The sequence below is a fragment of the Lissotriton vulgaris genome, chromosome 6 (assembly GCF_964263255.1).
Source record: "Lissotriton vulgaris chromosome 6, aLisVul1.2, whole genome shotgun sequence".
Classification (NCBI taxonomy): Eukaryota; Metazoa; Chordata; class Amphibia; order Caudata; family Salamandridae; genus Lissotriton; species Lissotriton vulgaris.
In genome coordinates, this window is record NC_141694.1 from 144,539,738 (window position 1) to 144,560,439 (window position 20,702).

The 20,702-nt window shown below is 41.1% G+C and overlaps 1 protein-coding gene across 1 annotated transcript in view; it reads right to left on the reverse strand.

Moving 5' to 3' along the window:
- PINX1 (PIN2 (TERF1) interacting telomerase inhibitor 1) overlaps window positions 1–20,459 on the reverse strand; it is a 512,666-nt gene extending 492,207 nt beyond the window's left edge. The window contains exon 1 of the mRNA XM_086926181.1: window positions 20,432–20,459. Within this exon, the coding sequence (XP_086782307.1) occupies window positions 20,432–20,450 (19 nt within the window). The 5' untranslated portion in view covers window positions 20,451–20,459. The remainder of the gene's footprint in view (window positions 1–20,431) is intronic.
- Window positions 20,460–20,702: the final 243 nt, after the last annotated feature.

A 20,702-nucleotide genomic window follows, 5' to 3' on the forward strand; every position in this document is an offset into this window, starting at 1 on the left:
TGAGAACGACAAGTATAAACAAAGAGAGTGCAACGTCATTTTAAGTGTCAACAGTCAGTCTGATTGAGAACCTGCCCCTCATTCACAGTATTTTATTTTTTTCCATAGAAATCGTATTCAGCGAATTTAGGGTGCCAAGTTATCAGTTTGCCTTTGATGTGCATTTCCATGATTGAAGGCTGTTAATCTGAGAGAGATGTGGAATTACAGCCAGAGCTGTCAACAGGGAACTGGAAAGCAGGTTTGATTTCCGCTGTGAGCTCAACGTCATGTGATTCTGGGCAAGTCAATCCCTCCTCGCCTGTAACTGGTGCTCGGTGTACAGTGCTCCAGTGCCACATATATGTGGAGTATTTGTCACGCCTTCCAACCCCATCAAAACAAAATGACTTTGCGCTGTGTGCCATGTAGTACAGCGCGGCACATCAGGCAGTTCAGTAACAACTGAGGAACTGCTCTACAAGTGCTTCTTTGAGAGACAGTCTGAATGGAGTACTAGCGCAGATTTTTGTTTCCTAGACTGTAGATTGGAGTAAAAAAGAAGGTTAATGAAGTGGGTGGAGTTATATGGGCCTCCTAGAAAGAGAAGTTGATTGTGGGCTGACGACCAGGAGGGCACATAGACTGCTTTTCATACTACACAGCAGGGACAGGAGGAAACAGGCATTGGCCGCTCGGCAGTGAAAGCGAAAGTGATGGCGATCAAAGCGAAAGTAATCGCGATGACGGGACGCGCTGTGTGGTAAGCAAGCGAGTGGTGTGCGTGCAGCAGTGATCGCGCTGAAAGGGAGGCAGATGACGGCTGTGCGTGTGCACGCTCCCGTGAACGCGTTACGCAAGCGAGGTCTGGTAGCACTTTGGAAACCCGTATACTAAATGTCTCTCCGAGCAGCGCATGCGCTGGCTCAGACGAGACCTACAAAGGGCTATCACTATGCGATCGTAGTCCATTTAACCCCCCTACCGTGCACATTTGGCATAATAAAAAATGCTCCGCTGTGATGGAGCTGAGAGCGCCGCGATACGGCGGGAGGAAGCTACGGGTCTGTGGAAAAATCTGATAACTATAGAATGGGATGCTAAGCTGGTCGTCCTTAAAGGAACGGATTTAAAACCTGGAGATAGCACCCCAAACTTGTAACAACCCGCAGCATATTTGCAAGAAGTGTGAGATCCAGTGACAGACAGATTCAGTTAATGGATGCACACTATAAAGTTATAGAGCACACAACCATAGAGTAGGTCACAGTAATATGCATATAAATGATGGTAAAGCAGTAACAAGATCAGGAGGGGGTGGGGGATGGATAAGTTAGCAAATAACCATGTTCCTCATTTTGTTTTTCTACTATAAGGTTAATTAAGAAACATACAATTCTTGGCTGATTCATGACAAAGATATTAGTACTGATATACTATAATGCAATGTAAAATGCATTTTAATGCTGAACACCATGGTATGTAACACTGCCTAATGTGACTGATTCCTATTACATGGCTAGCCAACTCGACTGTTTAATGGAAAATCAATAAAAATTTGTTTTAAAAAGAAAATGATACTTCAGTGAGTTGCTTCAATTCCTGTGAGGCAGAGTTTTCTAAATTAAAAAAAAAACATTAAACTACTCTGTAAGCGGAGATGTAGCGACAGGATAATTTGCCCTATTTGGATTAGTGACGACTAGTAGTCCACTGCCATCTCAGTATATTGCTATGAGTCCTTTATTTCAGCCCATTTGTAGGGTTTGCCTATTGGCTTTGGCATGCCATCTCAATATATTGCTATGAATCCTTTATTTTAGCCTATTTGTAGGCAAAGCCTATTGGCTTTGGCATGATTCTGTGCCTTCTTTGCCTCTTTTCGGGCCTAGAGGCCTAAACTAGAGAGCAGCCATCTTTGTCTTGCCTCTGCTGACTGAGGCGCTTGCAGGGTAAAGGTGATGTTTAGAGTTAAGTTGTTTATCACTAGTTAGAAACCGGCGAGGACCGGCCCTTATCGAAGGAATGTGCTTATTTTCCCGGGCTCTAGACGCAACCACAGCCGGCCACTGTGGGAGCGCAGGGGGCGCGGGGCTTGGCACAGGAATTCGGTGGGAGGCCGGGTGCTTGCTGGAAATTTCCATGAACAGAGAGCCTCCCATATTATCAGAGAGCAGAAGAGCAGAGTGGTCAGATGGGGTTTGGATCTTAAGAGAATGGTCAGATGGTTTACAGCAGTGGAGAGATCAGATGGAACAGAAGAGAGAGGTTAGATGGATTTGAGTAGGTGAAGCTGTCAGTCAATGAAGAAGCAGTTGCCAGTCAGATGGAAGAGTTGGAGCTGCCAGTTGGAGCTTTTGGAGCAGTTGAACCAGTGGAGTGAAGTTAGCATGTTGGTGATGGTGCAGGAGAGAGAGAGAGTACTGATTCCACCAGAGAGAGAGGAACAGACAGCAGAAGTTGGTCCGTTGGTGGTGGTGCCATGATGATGGAGAGAGTCCTAATTCCACCAGAGAGGGACAGAGAGTTGGACCCTTCTTAATAGGGTGAGGTGTTCTTAAAATGTTTTTATTATATCTGTTCACAATTAATCACTTTTCTTTCAGCTATCTATTTGTATGCCATGATTAACCATCTTTACTTTTCAGTTCTTTATATAAATGTATGTGTTGATGATTGAATTCAATCATTGCGCTATATAGAGCATTAGTCATTTAGATCCTTGTCATTGTAATAAAGAGACCCCAGTCAAATTCTGTTTGTTTATTGTCTCAGAGAGAGTAACGGGTTCCTTTTTAATCAGATGCTGATGTATAGAGGGCTGGGAGACAACCCCACTTGCGGGTAACTGTTGATAACTAGGTACACTACTCAGGATCAAGGATGGTTGCAAGACAGAACATATAATTGGCCCTTAGTTTCTGTGGAGGAAGGTCGGGCCCCTTTTTGCTGACAGAGAGATGGGCGATTCCTCCCTGGTGAAGGGAAATCGGCTCCTAAGCAGGAATACCCAAATTGTTGATAGAGCTACCCCACATAGCATAGACAGTCGTGAGACTATAAAGATATTGTCGGGTGACGCTAAAGATATAAAAGTCGGGTGACTATAAAGATAAAGTCTTACGGGACTATAAATATAGCGTAAAGTGAGGTAACTATAGGATAAGATATGGAATTCATTAGATGTTAGTGGTATCTTTGATTGTACAGGCTTGTAAATAGCTTCCTTTCACTTTCTCAGGTGAGTATTTTAGAAATCTTGTAAATAGTGGCCTGAGAATAGTGTCATTACGTGACGACTGGGTTAGCCAAGGTTGGTGAGCTGCCTGTCTTGAGAATCCGGTCGTTACATATGGCGTCACAGAACAGTTCGAATAAGTTGCAGGGGAGTGCCCTAATCGCCAGTTACATATGGCGTCACAGAACAGTTCGAATAAGTTGCAGGGGAGTGCCCTAATCGCCAGTTACATATGGCGTCACAGAACAGTTCGAATAAGTTGCAGGGGAGTGCCCTAATCGCCAGTTACATATGGCGTCACAGAACAGTTCGAATAAGTTGCAGGGGAGTGCCCTAATCGCCAGTTACATATGGCGTCACAGAACAGTTCGAATAAGTTGCAGGGGAGTGCCCTAATCACCATTTACATATGGCGTCACAAACCGTTTCGAATACAGTGCAGGGGGAGTCATCATGACTAGGAAAAGTGCACAGAAAAATGGTATACATCTTGGCAATGTGACAGTTGTAAGGCTGGAAAGGTGGACTGTATTCTAGAGAGAGATGTCTGTGAAAGTCCTGCATGGGAAAGGATTATTTGTATTATAAAATGTATTCTGTATGAAAAGGCTTGTACATAGCTTGCTGCTTGGCTTATGCATTATTTAGTGTGAAATGTATTCAGCGTAATATGACTTGTTGAGTTCCTTGTGAATAGCGCCTTGTAAATATGGCTTGTGAATGTCTTGTTCCATTGAGCAAGGAAGGGCTGGATCCTTTCCAACTGTTCAGAGACATGTCTTTAAAAAAAATTGAGCTCAAGTGTTATGTGAAAACGTGAGAGATAAGTTCTTGGATTCCCCATCGGGGAATAATTGTGTTTGAGCTGCCTAAAGGTTAATATCTTGAATTGGGATGGCAGTGTTTATTTCAATATGCTGTTTAATATGCATGGTTACAAGAGCTGACACTAAAAGTCAGTGAATGTTTGGATTAAGGGTGGTTTGATTGGCTTTTTAATTAGTTGCCAGATTTCTATTTCCTATGCCGAGTGTTAGGTGGAGTTTTTTCCTAGCCATTAGTACGTCTTGTTTAAGTTCTCCCTTTTCTTTCATTTTGATGTTAGTGCTCATAGTCAAGGGTGGACATTAGTGACAGGATAAATTGTTCTATTTTGACTAGTGGTGACTATGATACACTACCATCTTAGTGTAGTGACAGGATTAAATGTGTCTGATTCAGAGGTCAAAGTGTTATAAATCAACCAGTCAGACTGCGAGGTATACACGGGTGGTTTTAAATAAGTATTCTGAAAGATAAGCAAACCAGTGTTTGAGAATTAACGTGTGGAAATAAATCAGACCCAACAGCGCAAGGTAACATGCGCTTCAAAAATGAAAATGCAACCATGTCATTTTGAGAGTGCACAGTAAGTGGGTTGTGCATGATTGGTTTCTAGATTCAAAACTATAACTGTGATTCTTCCCCTAGAAGCAAGCTGCCCCTTTTGTTTAAAGTTCAAATGCAAATGATTCTGTATTTTTGCGCTGATATGAGGCAGAACAGCGTGGGAGAGAAAAATGTGATAAAATGTTCCCATTCAGACAGGGAAAGCTGTCTGCAAAGAGTAGAATTGAACAGAAATAAATGTTGTACCTTTAATCACAAAAATAAAATGCTTGCGCCAATGTGAAAATGATGTTCCTTTTGCTGCTATGGGATTTTCAATGTTGCTAAACATTTTGCTTTTCAGCGCTAACAATGATTAGAGTATTTAGTTTGTTACTAAATGTTTTGCCCTTTAGCTGTTAAGAAGGTTAGAGTGCTTAGCCTGTTAAGTTCTTTTTTCATAAGGCTGTAGACAAATGATAGTTCACAACTTACTTAAATTAGTTAGAAATAACTGTGGAGTGTTTAAACATGAAGTGCAGGGTTTGGCTGAAGATCAAAAGAGGTTAGGTCCGTTTCTTGTCTAAAGATGACAGTATGAGGTTTTATTTAGGAACGAGAAGCTTCACAGGCTGTGAACAGCTAGGTTTTGACCTTGAGGAGATAAGCATGCATTCCACAAAGCCTTCTCTCTTCTCCGCGGATTTTTCTGAGGGAGGGGTGGCTTATGAGAGCAAAAACACCTCAGTTTGTTATTATTGGCTATGACTCAATTCTTTCTGTGGAGAAATGTTGATATGAGGGAGGGGTCAAATCGCTCTTCCTCACAGTCAGCCCAGAAAGCTTCCCTGACTAGAGATATGGGACGCTTGCAGATGAATAGTTTTCCTCTCAGTAATGTAAATAGAAAAATTGGCAGAGGCTTGGCCCTTGGAGTAGGATAAATACAGTCTGCCCAGAAAGCTTCCCTGATTAGAGATATGGGACGCTTGCAGATGAATAGTTTTCCTTTCAGTAATGTAAACAGAATAATTGGCAGGAGCTTCGCTTCTGCAATGAGATCAGCATTGGCAGCAACTAAATTTTAGATCGCAGAGAGCAGCCCGTCTCCTGCTTGTTATGGTTGAAACTAAGCTAGCCCTGGGACGCGGACATCTCTGAAGGGAGGGGTATGCTAGCAAGGAGTGAGAAAGTAGTGAAGTTAGCTGCCCAGCCCTTCTGGCTGTGTAAGAAAAAATTTGTTTTTGCCCAAACAAATTTAGAGAATATAATGCAAATAGTTTTATTAAACTTTTCCCAAACTTAGAGTAGGATTTTATAAACCATAGGGTTCTTAGAGGGACATAAAAAAAAGTGTTTTTGAATTGAAGTTTTTCTTTTGTAAGATGAGTGATGCGTGTCTATCGTTTCAGGTTGCTGGGATTTGCTGTTGGGGGTGCGAGGATGCCTTTCCCTGCCCGCCCTGTTTGTTTGTCTTTTTTATTTTTATTTTGTTATTTTTGAAGAATGGAACCCCCCCCGCCCCCCAAGCCTGGAGCCAGAGCAGACGGCTGATGGCAGACGGGTGCTGATGTTCCATGAATGACGAGATCGGATGGGATTCTTCCTTGGCAAAGGAATACAGATGAAGATGGATTCAAACAAAGTGAGCTACTGAGCCGTGCGTTTTTCACACAGGAGAACTGCTTGCCTAAAAGTGAAGATGGAGGAGATATTTTTTTTTATATATAGAGACACTTTTCTTACATTTAGAATAAAATACTTTTTAGGTTACAGACTGAACTTTAATCTACAGTTGGCTGCCTTGGCAGTTAAATTTGCGAGTTCATGATTAGAGATTCTATGATATAGATATCAAGATTTCCTAACTCTTTTTGGTAATACATATTTGATTTGTTTCATAATGATAATTTTCCCCATTCATGTAGTGAAGCCCTGAAATGAACCGTCATTTAATGGTGTTCATATTTACTATGTTTTGCATTTCATCACATAAGTAGTCTGTGGAATGAATCTTCCCTTATTAATATGGTTTTCAGTATGGCCTGCAATCTTGTGCCCAATTTTTCCCATAATTTTGCCTTTCAGTGAATGTTCAATGGACATTTGGACTCTATTCAGATGATGATTATTATATTTTGATTCTTGCAGTCAACAGATACAGGGCCCCAATGATAGTTTTCTTTTTCCTGCCCTGTTATTTCATTATGATTCCAGTTGCACATTAGAAGATGCAGTGCCTTTTTGATGGTTGAGCCTTTGGTTCACCAATTTTTGTATTAATGTTTGAGAGTCATGGGGTGCAGTATAATTAGTGAGCTGCTTTTGGAATCTGATGCCCTGTGACATACATCAATTGCCATCATGATGTTTTGATTTTAGTATGCTACGCTATTCTATGATTGATATTGCACTTATCTATCTCTCACCTATTTTATAGTTTTGCTGTTTTCTGTATAACAGTTTTGCCAAAGAATAGAAGGCAGTGTTGTGAATGATGGTGCACATATGTGCTCCATAGATAGATACTGAGGGATTAGGTGCAAACTGTTTCTTGAGTTAGATGAATCATGACCTCGGCCTACTGCCTTTGGCGTGGTCTACTATTACTTTGTTTTCCAAGTCCGAATCTATTGATTTAGCTATTTTAGCTATAGGGATTTCTGGACAGACGATTTATGTCTGGCTTATCTTGTAGAAGCATATATGCACCACGTTTAGATAACTTTCTTTGATTTTCTTGCTTGATATGCATAGTGCTACACCCGCTATTTTGTAGAAATGGGGTTGTTTTTGTTTTCCTATTATTCAATTTTTGTTTTGATCAATGTACTCTTGATAGAGGTCAGTGGGATTAGTTCCTAGGGTGGTTACCTGATGCTTTGATTTATCTCGGGTGGTATATCTTTTAGTTATGTTGTTGTTTTCTTTGTAAGCTAGATATTTTGGATATGTTTTGTCCCAGAATTGTTTTTGTTTATTTGGTATAATTTCCTTATATCCTTCGATGTTATTGGACTATTAGTCAGGGAGGAATGTAGCGACAGGATAATTTGCCCTATTTGGATTAGTGATGACTAGTAGTCCACTGCCATCTCAGTATATTGCTATGAGTCCTTTATTTCAGCCCATTTGTAGGGTTTGCCTATTGGCTTTGGCATGCCATCTCAATATATTGCTATGAATCCTTTATTTTAGCCTATTTGTAGGCAAAGCCTATTGGCTTTGGCATGATTCTGTGCCTTCTTTGCCTCTTTTCGGGCCTAGAGGCCTAAACTAGAGAGCAGCCATCTTTGTCTTGCCTCTGCTGACTGAGGCGCTTGCAGGGTAAAGGTGATGTTTAGAGTTAAGTTGTTTATCACTAGTTAGAAACCGGCGAGGACCGGCCCTTATCGAAGGAATGTGCTTATTTTCCCGGGCTCTAGACGCAACCACAGCCGACCACTGTGGGAGCGCAGGGGGCGCGGGGCTTGGCACAGGAATTCGGTGGGAGGCCGGGTGCTTGCTGGAAATTTCCATGAACAGAGAGCCTCCCATATTATCAGAGAGCAGAAGAGCAGAGTGGTCAGATGGGGTTTGGATCTTAAGAGAGTGGTCAGATGGTTTACAGCAGTGGAGAGATCAGATGGAACTGAAGAGAGAGGTTAGATGGATTTGAGTAGGTGAAGCTGTCAGTCAATGAAGAAGCAGTTGCCAGTCAGATGGAAGAGTTGGAGCTGCCAGTTGGAGCTTTTGGAGCAGTTGAACCAGTGGAGTGAAGTTAGCATGTTGGTGATGGTGCAGGAGAGAGAGAGAGTACTGATTCCACCAGAGAGAGAGGAACAGACAGCAGAAGTTGGTCCGTTGGTGGTGGTGCCATGATGATGGAGAGAGTCCTAATTCCACCAGAGAGGGACAGAGAGTTGGACCATTCTTAATAGGGTGAGGTGTTCTTAAAATGTTTTTATTATATCTGTTCACAATTAATCACTTTTCTTTCAGCTATCTATTTGTATGCCATGATTAACCATCTTTACTTTTCAGTTCTTTATATAAATGTATGTGTTGATGATTGAATTCAATCATTGCGCTATATAGAGCATTAGTCATTTAGATCCTTGTCATTGTAATAAAGAGCCCCAGTCAAATTCCGTTTGTTTATTGTCTCAGGGAGAGTAAAGGGTTCCTTTTTAACCAGATGCTGATGTATAGAGGGCTGGGAGACAACCCCACTTGCGGGTAACTGTTGATAACTAGGTACACTACTCAGGATCAAGGATGGTTGCAAGACAGAACATATAATTGGCCCTTAGCTTCTGTGGAGGAAGGTCGGGCCCCTTTTTGCTGACAGAGAGATGGGCGATTTCTCCCTGGTGAAGGGAAATCGGCTCCTAAGCAGGAATACCCAAATTGTTGATAGAGCTACCCCACATAGCATAGACAGTCGTGAGACTATAAAGATATTGTCGGGTGACGTTAAAGATATAAAAGTCGGGTGACTATAAAGATAAAAGTCGGGTGACCATAAAGATAAAGTCTTACGGGACTATAAATATAGCGTAAAGTGAGGTAACTATAGGATAAGATATGGAATCCATTAGATGTTAGTGGTATCTTTGATTGTACAGGCTTGTAAATAGCTTCTTTTCACTTGCTCAGGTGAGTATTTTAGATATCTTGTAAATAGTGGCCTGAGAAGAGTGTCGTTACGTGACGACTGGGTTAGCCACGGTTGGTGAGCTGCCTGTCCTGAGAATCCGGTTGTTACAGTAGATCTGCCTAAATGTTTTTGTGACACAACTCAATGCTGCCAACTACAGTTGATAGGTGTAATTTTTGACAATGCTGCTGAGCCTTACTTCCTTTAGATGACAATGAAATGATTATCATCCCACAGTGTGTCATTATTCTTGAGAATTTGGAGATAAATTTACCACAAGCAGCTCAAAGTCCACATAAATATATCACCCAGTGGTGGTCGCCACTGGGTAGTTATAATTAAGGCATCCTTTCCATAAAAAATTGCCTTTTTTGGTTTGCCATTAACTTTGGTGGCGTTTGACAAATCTCCACAAAACTTTCCATAAAGTGTCTCTTTTTGCCTAGTTTGTGCATCGAAAGTTTTGGGGTGATACATCAAGAGGGGACTGAGAAAAAAGTGGGGGTCCCAAAACACAAAATCCCCATGCATTATCCATAGACTTCTTTAAAAAGCACTACCGCAAATACTTCTGAACAGAATTACACCAAATTTGGCAGGAACTAGGTCTTTAGATTGTGCTTTGTGTGATATTGTGTAAATCCATTCAGTAGTTTTTGGGAAATTAAGGTTAAAAAATATTTGTATATCTGGACTGTTGGATTCGAAAGAGCCCTGCTAGGGCTCGAATTCAAAAATGGCACCAGTGATTGGTTTAGAGGACTGTTTTTCCCATAAGGTATCTCCCTGCTGGTCTTATTGGCTTGGAGGTTTCGAAATGAAATGCCCAACATTACTACTTATTATGAAGAATTGCTGGTGTTGTAAGAATGAAGAATAAAGGGTGTATAGGGGGTGGGATCAATGCATCATGTCCCCATAGTAATTGAGAATAGGCCTGTAAGGCATAAGTATTGTTATGTAAGAAAGTGTAAATTTCTTTTTTTCCCTTTAAAGTTGTGATCCCGCAGAGTTGCAGGATCGTAAAAAGTAGTAAGGGGTAGACTATACAATGGACATCCGTAGCCCTAGGGAGGAGCCTCACTACAGAGTAGTTCATCATTACACCCTACTACTAGCTGTCAATAGAGAGGTCAGTGCCCTCCACACTAATAAGAACACAAAATACAAGAGGAAGCGGTCTTAGCGGAGAGGCTAGTTTCTTTCCACACCATACTACACACACGTGTTATCCAAGGCAGAAGTCTCAGTGGAGAGGCCAAACGCTCCCCATACTCTTCTAAGCACACCCATCATCCAAGAGAGTGGTCTCAGCAGAGAGGCCAGCCCCTTTCTACATCCTACTATGCACACCAGTTATCCAAGAGAGCAGTCTAAGCGGAGAGGTACTTCCTTCTAAATACCATACTACGTACACCTATCACCCTGAGGATAGCTGTCAACAGAGAGGTCAGTCTCTCTCAATACCCTGCTATGCACACCCATTATGCCATAGAGAGGTGACAGTTAAAGTGGTGCTATAGTTAAGTATGATAATTATATCTTACATTGCATTTAAAAAAAAACTTTGAAATTCAATAGAAAAAAACCCAAATGTTAAAGCTATGTTATAGTTAGGTGACAGTTTCAGTGACAATGTTAATGTTTCAAATTAACAAAATCAGCTCAAGTAACTATAACTCGTGCCCTATTGGAACTATAACTTTTGCCTTTGCCATACACGGCTTATTACCCCACAGATTACATCACTCATGACATCTTCCATGACATCATTGAGAATATCAATGCATTTAAATTGATGAGAAAACTGCAAAAATCTTGAGTCCTTTAAGCTTTTTAACTTCGATTCAATCCAGTAAGCGCGAAAGGCTGCATTAAGATAATGTGTCATTTTATAGTGCTTAATTCCAGCAGATGCGCAGTCTCTAGATACTGTAATGGTTGGAATTAACCTCCAATGCAAAGATACTCAATGTATTTACCTTCAAAAGCATCAAAGGTTCAATTAGCCATAGGAAGCCAAAGTGCTGACCAGCAGCTCACATACAGATGTTAGCAGGAAGTACTTAACTCATGGGCCCATCTTGCTTGGTTTGGATGTTGTAGATGAATGTTAGGGTGACAGCACACCCATATGTCACCCAGGCTGCACAGACGGCATCAAAGGTGTTTCAACAAGGTAAGCCAGCAATGCAAGCCGAGCAGATAAAATATGTAATGCTTTGTAAAGCCAAGCTGAATATGGTTACGGCACCGAAGGCACATTTTATTGATTTGGTTGCACTAAAAACTGTCTGAAGAAACACTACAACCAGACAGAGGAAACAAACATCTATCCCAAGAAGTTATGATTTGAGTAACATCAATAAGCAAAGGAAAGTTTAAGTATATATCTGATTTGGGTAAAAACATTAACGCGGGACAAGACAAAGCCATTGGCTGTACATAACTCTTAATTCTCTAAAACATACAACATAATAAACATGAATCCATCTTTTGATCACAGGGAAATAACGTAAGTACATGGATCTCTAGCTTTTCAGAAAACAACCCCAATGCAGCCACTCACTTTTTTATTAACACATTTAAAACGTAATGACATGGTGGTCAATGTTTGGATTGGCTAGTAAGATATAAATACTGTTCTCAAAGTCAAATACTAGCATTAAAGTCATCACAGTCAACAACAGGCATGAAAGAATGCAAGGGCTTTTGTAGACCGACAAGTGTTTGAAGATGCCTTCATCTAGGCAAGAAGCAACATCTATTTATTCAGTCCAATGTGCATTCGCTAGCACTGTCCTGGTGGTGCCTACAGCACAAAATAGTGCTAGAACAAGCGCTACCTGAACTAAGATTCTTATAAGGCTATAGTGTCATCTTACTGCACGGACCAGATGGAGATAGCTACACTAAACTTACTTTTTAAGTCAGACATATTTAATATGGTCATATTGACTGCACAACTACAGTTACAAATAGTCACAAAACGGAGAACCATCTCTAGATGAATTGTACTGGACTCAGGGAATTCTTTGAGGACAATGAAACTTCAGTGTAAGGTAAAGATAGAAAGGGTAACATTTATGGTGTGTGCTAAAGCAAACATGTATCCATGGTAAGAGAAAATGTTATAAGTTGGATTGACACAAACCACATTTATGACACCAGAAAAAAATATTATTCAGAAAACAGACATCCATCCTAGAAAGACGAGGACACATTGAGAATTCTGGAGCATGCAACTTTCAGGAGGGTTAAATATCCGGCACAGAATACTAGAGGCTACACAAGAGCCCTCGGACAGACACTAGTCCAGCTTGTGAGACACAGTGAGTGCAAACCAACTGAACGGCTCATTAGAACAGTGGAGTTAAACATCTTTGACCTTGATGAAATATGTTACGTCTTTATGGAGTGTTACATATACGTTGGAACTCAAGTGGACTCATTTAACAACACTATGCCATTTAAACTGTGACACAAGACACTGGCTGGATTTCGAACCCTAGTGAGTGCCGAGAAGTCTCTATACATTGGACCTAGTGTGATTATATTTTGAGGATTTATTGGCCTTTGCTTGAGCAGGTGCCTCCCTGAATTCCCATTTGATGTTTAACCCTTTCGGACAGAGATGCGCGATCAGTGTGCTATTTTCCTTCCCCTCCCCCATTGCAAGCCCTGTTGAAGTGGAGAATATCAGATTTTAGCGCCCTGAAGGTGTAACCGAAACAAGCGTCAACGCTGACTACAACAGGAACACTAGGAGATTATGATTAGATTATCTTTTTTTTTTAATCCTCTTAAGATATATAATGGTGGAAAGCAAGATATGTTGACAGATATTTAGTAGCTTTACACTATCTATTGCATTGAATGCGAGGTGACCTATTTTATACATATATGAGAAAAACTTGCTTTTCTGATTACAGAATATGCGTACTCTGGTATTTGAACTATTAGATGCTTAAATTCTAGGAGCTACCTTTTGTTTCTTGTTGCTATAGTCCTTGTGTATATTAATTTTGGTATGTTGTCTGATAGAGGTATGTGTAGGAGTGGACTGACTGTAGAGATTTTAATGAGGATCTTTTTGACTGTTTGTGAGATATATATTTATTCTATTTTTTTCTTTTCTTTGACCATTGATTGTTGTGTTGAAAAACAACTATATATAATTATTCATGTATTTTTTGATTAACACACACATTTTATATATATATATATATAGCCAGCGGACTGGCGTTTACTTGCTGATTCTAACAGCAGTTCGCCGATAAACGGGGGAAAGGATACGCGCATTTCAGAACGTTTTCTGGCAGGAGTCATATTTTCTTTAGCCGGAGTTCTACAGTATTGGTTTATTAACACGCACAATGACTACGCCGGCAGAAGCCTTACGAAACCGGGAGGCTCTAGTTGATGCCATGTTCGAAAATCTACCCACCCCTCATAAACCTAATGAACCAGTGGCAGTGAAAAACGACAGCACGGATCTAAAAAGTAAATTAAAAAAAACTGGAGAAGTTGCTCAGAACGGAAACCACTAAATGGTGGGAAAAACGGTCCTTACAAAAATATCAGGAAGTGGGTCGTGTCCCGAGGGGGTTAAGGATCCTGATTGCACCATCATTTGAGAATCCCAACCCCCTAATGTTAAAAGAATGGGCAACCGGCAACTTGGATGCTTCAATGAATATGGTCAGCTTGCTAATCAAGTATGCTGAAATTGACCGCAATGAAATCTTGCAGGAACTAGAGACACTCAATAAAGAACTGGAATTGGAAAAAGATCAGGAGCTCATTAAAAAAACGAGAGAAGAAATTGATGTCAGACTCGCTAAACACCAGGAAACCATCAGCACGAGGAAACAATACAAGTTTGCACGTGACAAACATGACTATGAGACTGGCAGAATTTTTACATTTGCGCGAAAATTTGACAATGTTAAAAGACAGACAATGGCGCCCAAAACTAATGCACAAACCTCAAGCACTAATCAGTTTGTGGATTTATCTGAACCTGAGATGAGCTCTGTCACTAGTGGAAGTGACACAGAGGAAATTGCAGCAGGGGGGCCTAATCAGGGCCCAGTGCCCACTAAATACACTCCTTCAGAAGAATTGGGTTTTATGGTCGAGGACAGATTCAAAACATTGCGACCTCAAACCCGGCAGCAAAGGAAGTTAAACGAGCAGCAGCAAACAAAAAACGCAGCGCAAGGAGAAAATGTAGGCGCCAAAGGGAAGCCAAAGAGAGGGAGAGGAAAAGGAAAGAAATGGTAGACCCTCTCTCCTCTGCAGTTAACCTATTACCCACAACTAACTTGAATAATGAGAGATTGTGCAATCCAAACAGCGAAGAACAGACAACGGAAAATCTTGAGTGCAACACTGTTATCAACTTGTCTGATGTAGTGCTAGATAAAGCTGAACTGCAACTCTTATCCCTGGGGTTGTCATATTGTCCAAAAAACTCATTTAATTATGTACAAACCCGGGTGGGTGTGTTCAAATTTATAAGAAAGCTAAAACTCAAGAAGCACTTCAAATTAACTAATGCGCAATCTAAAGCCTCTGTTATTGTCAATGAGACCCAACCATCCAGAGTGTTCTCTATTGCTGACACAAAAGCTTTGTTAGTCGCACAAGAATTGGCATTGGAAGAGGAATTTGTCTCTGGGATGACTCAAGAGAATTTGAACAGCGCTGGCATAGCCACCAACCTTCCTTGCACTACAAAGTTTAAACCACTGTCAACATTTTATCCGATAATGCCAAAGGACAACATTGACGCCTTCGGAGATATGGTGGTGGAAGAACTCAAGAAACTGCAACATAACACCTCTCGCAAACAGAAACGCATGAGATTTATGGAAAAACAATATAACAAGCTCATGAAAAAGTTGAGAAGTGATTCGAACCTGATAATCAATAAAGCGGACAAAGGAGGCAACACGGTCATCTGGCCTCGGGACCAATATATGGCAGAAGCGGAAAGACATTTGAGCAATGAATCTTGCTACAGGAAGGGCAGTTTTATTGACATCTTACGCCTCAAAGAAAAAGTGCACAAGGATCTTCAGGCTTGGAGACGTGAGGGCCTTTTGAGCAAACAAGAGCTTGCATTCCTAAAGAATGACTTTCCCATCACCCCTTTCTTTTATCTAATTCCTAAGATTCATAAACAAATCTCTCCAGTGCCCGGCCGACCTATCATTTCGGCCCAGGGCAGTTTGCTAGAATCTGTTTCACGGTATGTGGATCATTTCCTGCATGAGTTTGTTGAATCATTACCCTCATATATTAAGGATACGGGACATTTTCTTTCCAAAATCAATGATGTTGTTTGGGACAATGAGTCGATTCTGATAGCGCTAGATATAGATTCTCTTTATACTAGCATAGCCCATAAGGATGGACTGAATGCGGTCAAATACTTTTTGAGTAAGCGTGATATTGCCTACAGTCAACATAGCAATATGCTTTTAAAAATGTTGGATCTTTGTTTAAATAACAATTATTTCCTCTACAATAAGGAAGTTTACCAGCAGCTAAGAGGAGTGGCCATGGGGGCATGTTTTTCCCCCACCTACGCATGTCTCCATGTGGGGTGGTGGGAGGAGCATGTCCTCATGGGGTCACTCGCAAGCAAGTTTCCCAACAAAATCTCTCACTTCTGGCGATTTATAGATGATATCTGTTTGGTGTGGAGAGGGTCTGTGGAATCAGCTACTGAGTTTGTGAATGCCATCAATGATAATCTTTTAAATCTTAAGTTCACGTCACAGATCAGTAAAGAAATGATCCAATTCTTGGACGTTGAGATCTATGTCCAGAATGGGAAACTCGAGACTAGACTCCATAGAAAGCCCACAGCGGGCAATTCTATATTACACGCTGGGAGTGCGCACCCCGGTCACCTCGTGAAAAGCATCCCCTACGGGGAATTCTTGCGTATCCGCAGGATTTGCAGCTCGGAGGTTGACCTGGTGAAATGTCAAACTGAGGCATTCAAGAGATTCATTGCTAGGGGCTATGAAGCCGCTGCTCTCAAAGAGGCCCTCAAGAAAGCTAATGAGCTGAACCGGGATGAATATTTAAACTCTACCACAGCCATCAGAACTAGACAGGAATCACTTTCTGAGGTCCCTGAGAGATTGAATATGATCACGACCTATAACAGCGAGGAAAGAAAAGTTAGAGGCATTTTGAGAAAACACTGGCCCTTATTAAAAACTGATATCAGTGTAGCCCCGTTACTTCCAGAGGAACCCACGATAACTTTCAGAAGGGCTCCCTCGATGCGAGATGCCCTGGTAAGATCTAGTCCAGAGGTCATGCCCAAAAAAGAGGGGTTATTTGAGAAGTCAGGTTTTTTCAAGTGTGTCTCGTGCAGGGCCTGCAAATTTGGGGTTTCCACCAGGGAATACAAATCTGCATTTGACCTATCTCCTATTGCGATTAAAGGGCATTTCACTTGTCGATCTGACTTTGTAGTTTATGTGCTCCAGTGTACTTGCGGGCTCAAGTACGTTGGGAGCACCAAGCTGCAAGCCTTTAACCGCATACTCCAGCACCTCAGAGCGATAGTCAACTCTGATGAAAAATACCCGGTAGCCCGGCATTTCAGCTTGGTCCATCAGAAAAATGTAAACCATCTAAGCTATTTCATAATTGACGGAGTCCCTAAAAACATCAGAGGGGGCAACCGAGAGAAATGCCTCAGACAGTTAGAGAGCAAGTACATTCTGCTTTTAGATTCAAGGATCCCTAATGGATTAAACACGGGGGAGGACCTTCACTGTTTTTTGTAACATCGAGTAAGTGAATTTGATCTGCCATCTGAATGGTCCAGCCCACTAGATGGGCAGTTGGGAATACTTGTGTTCACTGTCTATGTTTCACTTTTCTCTCCCCCCCTCATAAGAATAACAACGTTTTGACTGTGGATTATGATATTAATATCTCTATCTAAGAGAACTAGTTTGATCCATTCTGAGCCGTTACCTCCTGTAAACACATAGTATCTTTGTGGGGTATTGCTAAGGCACTATGTCCTAATATGAGTTTCCCACGTTATGTGAAATATACATTATAATTGAAAGACACTAGGCTCCTGTTCATGGCAGCCACGGTGTTCAGATGGGGTTCCTGGGTAGTCTTTAATAAGTGGTGATAAACATGTAAACCTCTTAATAGGGTGTAACATGGTCCAACTTGAGTTTCTTTTTACCAATTTCCTTATTCACTTCTCAATATTTTGGCCAGCCGTTTATGAGGTATTAGGGGTCAGGGACCTGACTCCTAAGTTGGCTTTATCTGCACTTGGGCACTTTATATTTTTTTTTTTTGCACTAGGGTTTTGCTAATGTGGGAATATCTTTTTTAACACTAGCACTTTAGCGGGCAACTTACAGTGGCGAACAATGAATTTTTTACACTATCATCCTGTGAACTAAAGATTCGAAAATTTGAATCAACATCATGCATACATATATCTGAACGACTGTGAGAATAACAGATTTGCCATTTGTAAATATTGTATAAATATTTGTAAAAAACATTGATATTATGTATATATTCAGATATTTCGGTATGTGTACATTTAGACCCATTTCTAATTGTATATACTTAATTTTTAAACCGTTGTAAATATCGATCAGTTTTCTTGCACTTTGGATGAACTACAATTCAGTATTTCTTCAGTTTCCATTAATCTGTTTGCCCCGCTTTTTGTGTTAATTGGTCACCCTTTATAAGCAATTTCATTGGTTTTGTTTGGCATGTGATCAAGGTCACCGTGTAGTGACCGAAACGCGTCATGCGGGCGATTGCGTGTAAATAAACCTCTGTGAATATACTCTTCGCGCTGTGGAGTGGTCTGTACCTGTGGGTTTCGTCTATGCAGATTGGAGTTCTTTACATGTGCAGATGTAGCGGAGCAGGACTGTGAATCATATATATATATATATATATATATATATATATCCAACACAAGTTCCAGAAATGCAAAAGGGAAAAGGGACTCATTGTCTGATAATTTGCCGTGATCAAGAACGCTACGTTCGAAACGCGTAGGCGATCACAGTTGTTAAATAAACCCCTTTGAAATATTCCCCGAGTGGAGTGCCATCATTTCTGGAACTTGTGTTGGAGAATATATATATATATATATATATATATATATATATATATATATATATATATGATCTGTGTCTGGGGTTCACATTAATAGTTGGGTCACATATGGGGAATGATTATCCCAGATAAAGGTGAGATATTCCGCCTTATGTATGAGTTTGGGCAGGATAGTTCCTTAGAACTTTAACAAGACATGGCGACTCCAAGTGGTGTACATGCTTGTTTTTTAAACCATTTCATTTTCAGGAAAAAAAAAAGGTGGTCTTACAGAGCACCTGGGCTGAGTTTGAACTTTCAAACTACTACCATTTGCTAGTTCAGGCATTTTGGGACTGCATCAACTAGCACGCTATACGGACGACTTGGAAAGACTTGTTTGCTAGTGGCCAGCCCTAACATTGTAATGGTTGAACAGTTTGGCAAGATGGCTCAACTCGAAATAAACAAAGTGAAACCTAAGGGTTTCCCGTTTGCCAACTCTCCTTCAAATGGACACAGGTGCAAACCAAAATGTACAGCCCTGAGGAAATTTCTATTGAGAACATTTAACACACTAGTCTTCAACACCTTATTAGAAAGTTACAATTGCAAAGCCTGTGATGCTGATATTATCCCCCTGTAGCTGTTGCTAGTTTGTTTGCAACTGTTATATCGACTTGCTGAGGACAACTGGGCAAAATGTTTCCATACTCTGCCACATTACAAATGGGGTAAGCACACATTTTTTTGAAACAAGAGAAAAATTAGAAATGGGAAGTGTGTTGCAACACATGTTCAGCCTAAAAACAGATTACAGCTAGAGTCAAAATGAAATGACACACTTAGTGTACACCCTAAACCAAGCCAGGAAGTGCGATGGGACATGCATTCCGAGCACACAGACCCAAGTTGACAACAAATTACCAGAGTTGAGCGAAGGGATATACACAGACAAAGCACAAGACATTATCAAATACATAGCAGTAGAGTGTCATCCAAACAATAAGTAGCCTACAAATTTAGTTTGCAACACTGACCTCTAAAGGTTTACTGGATCCCTATCTCTTAAAAGAACGGAGGATGGGCATATGTTTCTCGCAGTCCTGGGAGGTTACGTACCCTCCTCACCATGGATCCCATTCACACACATTTTTTTCAAAGTGGGTGCCACCTACTCTGGAGGACTCCTGAATTTCCAGGGAAATGTCCCAACTACTTATGGAAGGTAGCTTTGTGAATCTGCCCAATATGATTCCCTCCCTCCTCTGGACAAAGTCATAAACTTTTCAAGATGAATGGCATTTATCATTTGGCAAAAACTAATTCATAGAATTACTTTTTTTCTTATAGCATACGCCATCCTATATCCTGAAATTGGGTGGCGATTTACTTTAATAAAAATGCTGCCCTCGGTGATTACCAAAACAAACCTTTTTTTGCCAAAATAAGATACATATGTTTAACACAAACACAGATGCCCTAGGAGGCGCAATGAAAACATAGTTTGTTTCAGTACCTGCTTTCTCAGTATTAGACAGGCAAAGTCAGGAGATTAGTGTTCTGAAGCAAAAATAATGGTTTAAACCACGAGAGAGAGAGATCGAGTGCGTGCGTGTGAGTGAAGGCTGGTAAGAGGGATACAGCAGTGCATTGGGCACTAAATGGACAATATTTTTGGCGAAATAGACTGAATTTTCACGAACTTATACATATGAGAAGCACATTTCGCAGGTAACTTGAGCAACTTTTATCCGCAAATTTTGACCTAGCAAAGGAAATTAATGTAAGACACGACCAGGTATGTGCTCATAACTCATATTATACAGCTGTATAATTTAATCACAATATACAATTTTGTACCCGCATCGTGGAATGCGCCAATGTATGTGGGCATCCACCAACTAGAAACTGGGTTTGTGCGTTCCTTCCTAGCATTACCGGCTCCGCATCTATGTGATTCGCACAGTAGACACACTGCTAATAGTTCATAGCTCCCTCAGTGGTAGGCGCCCCTTAATAACTGTACAATGAACTGCTGCTTGATAATACAAGTCCGAGAATCCCCCTAATTTAAAGGCACTCACGCTCTGCCAGCATCGCCATCTTGGAAAGGTAGAGGCTTCAGAGCCGGAAATAGAAGCCCTTGGCATGCCTGTACCCAATTGAGTACGTTTAGGTCCCCCGTTAGACCTGGCTACCGCCTAAACTGCGCATGTGCTTTGGTGAGCTCCACCTGCACTACTAATGTTTCTCTCGAGTGTTATATCACTGAAAAGCTCAAGCGCGTGCTTTCCATTTACCTAATTCACGCCTGCGCAGAAGGTATGGCTCGTGGGTATTCTGAGGCGCTCGAGC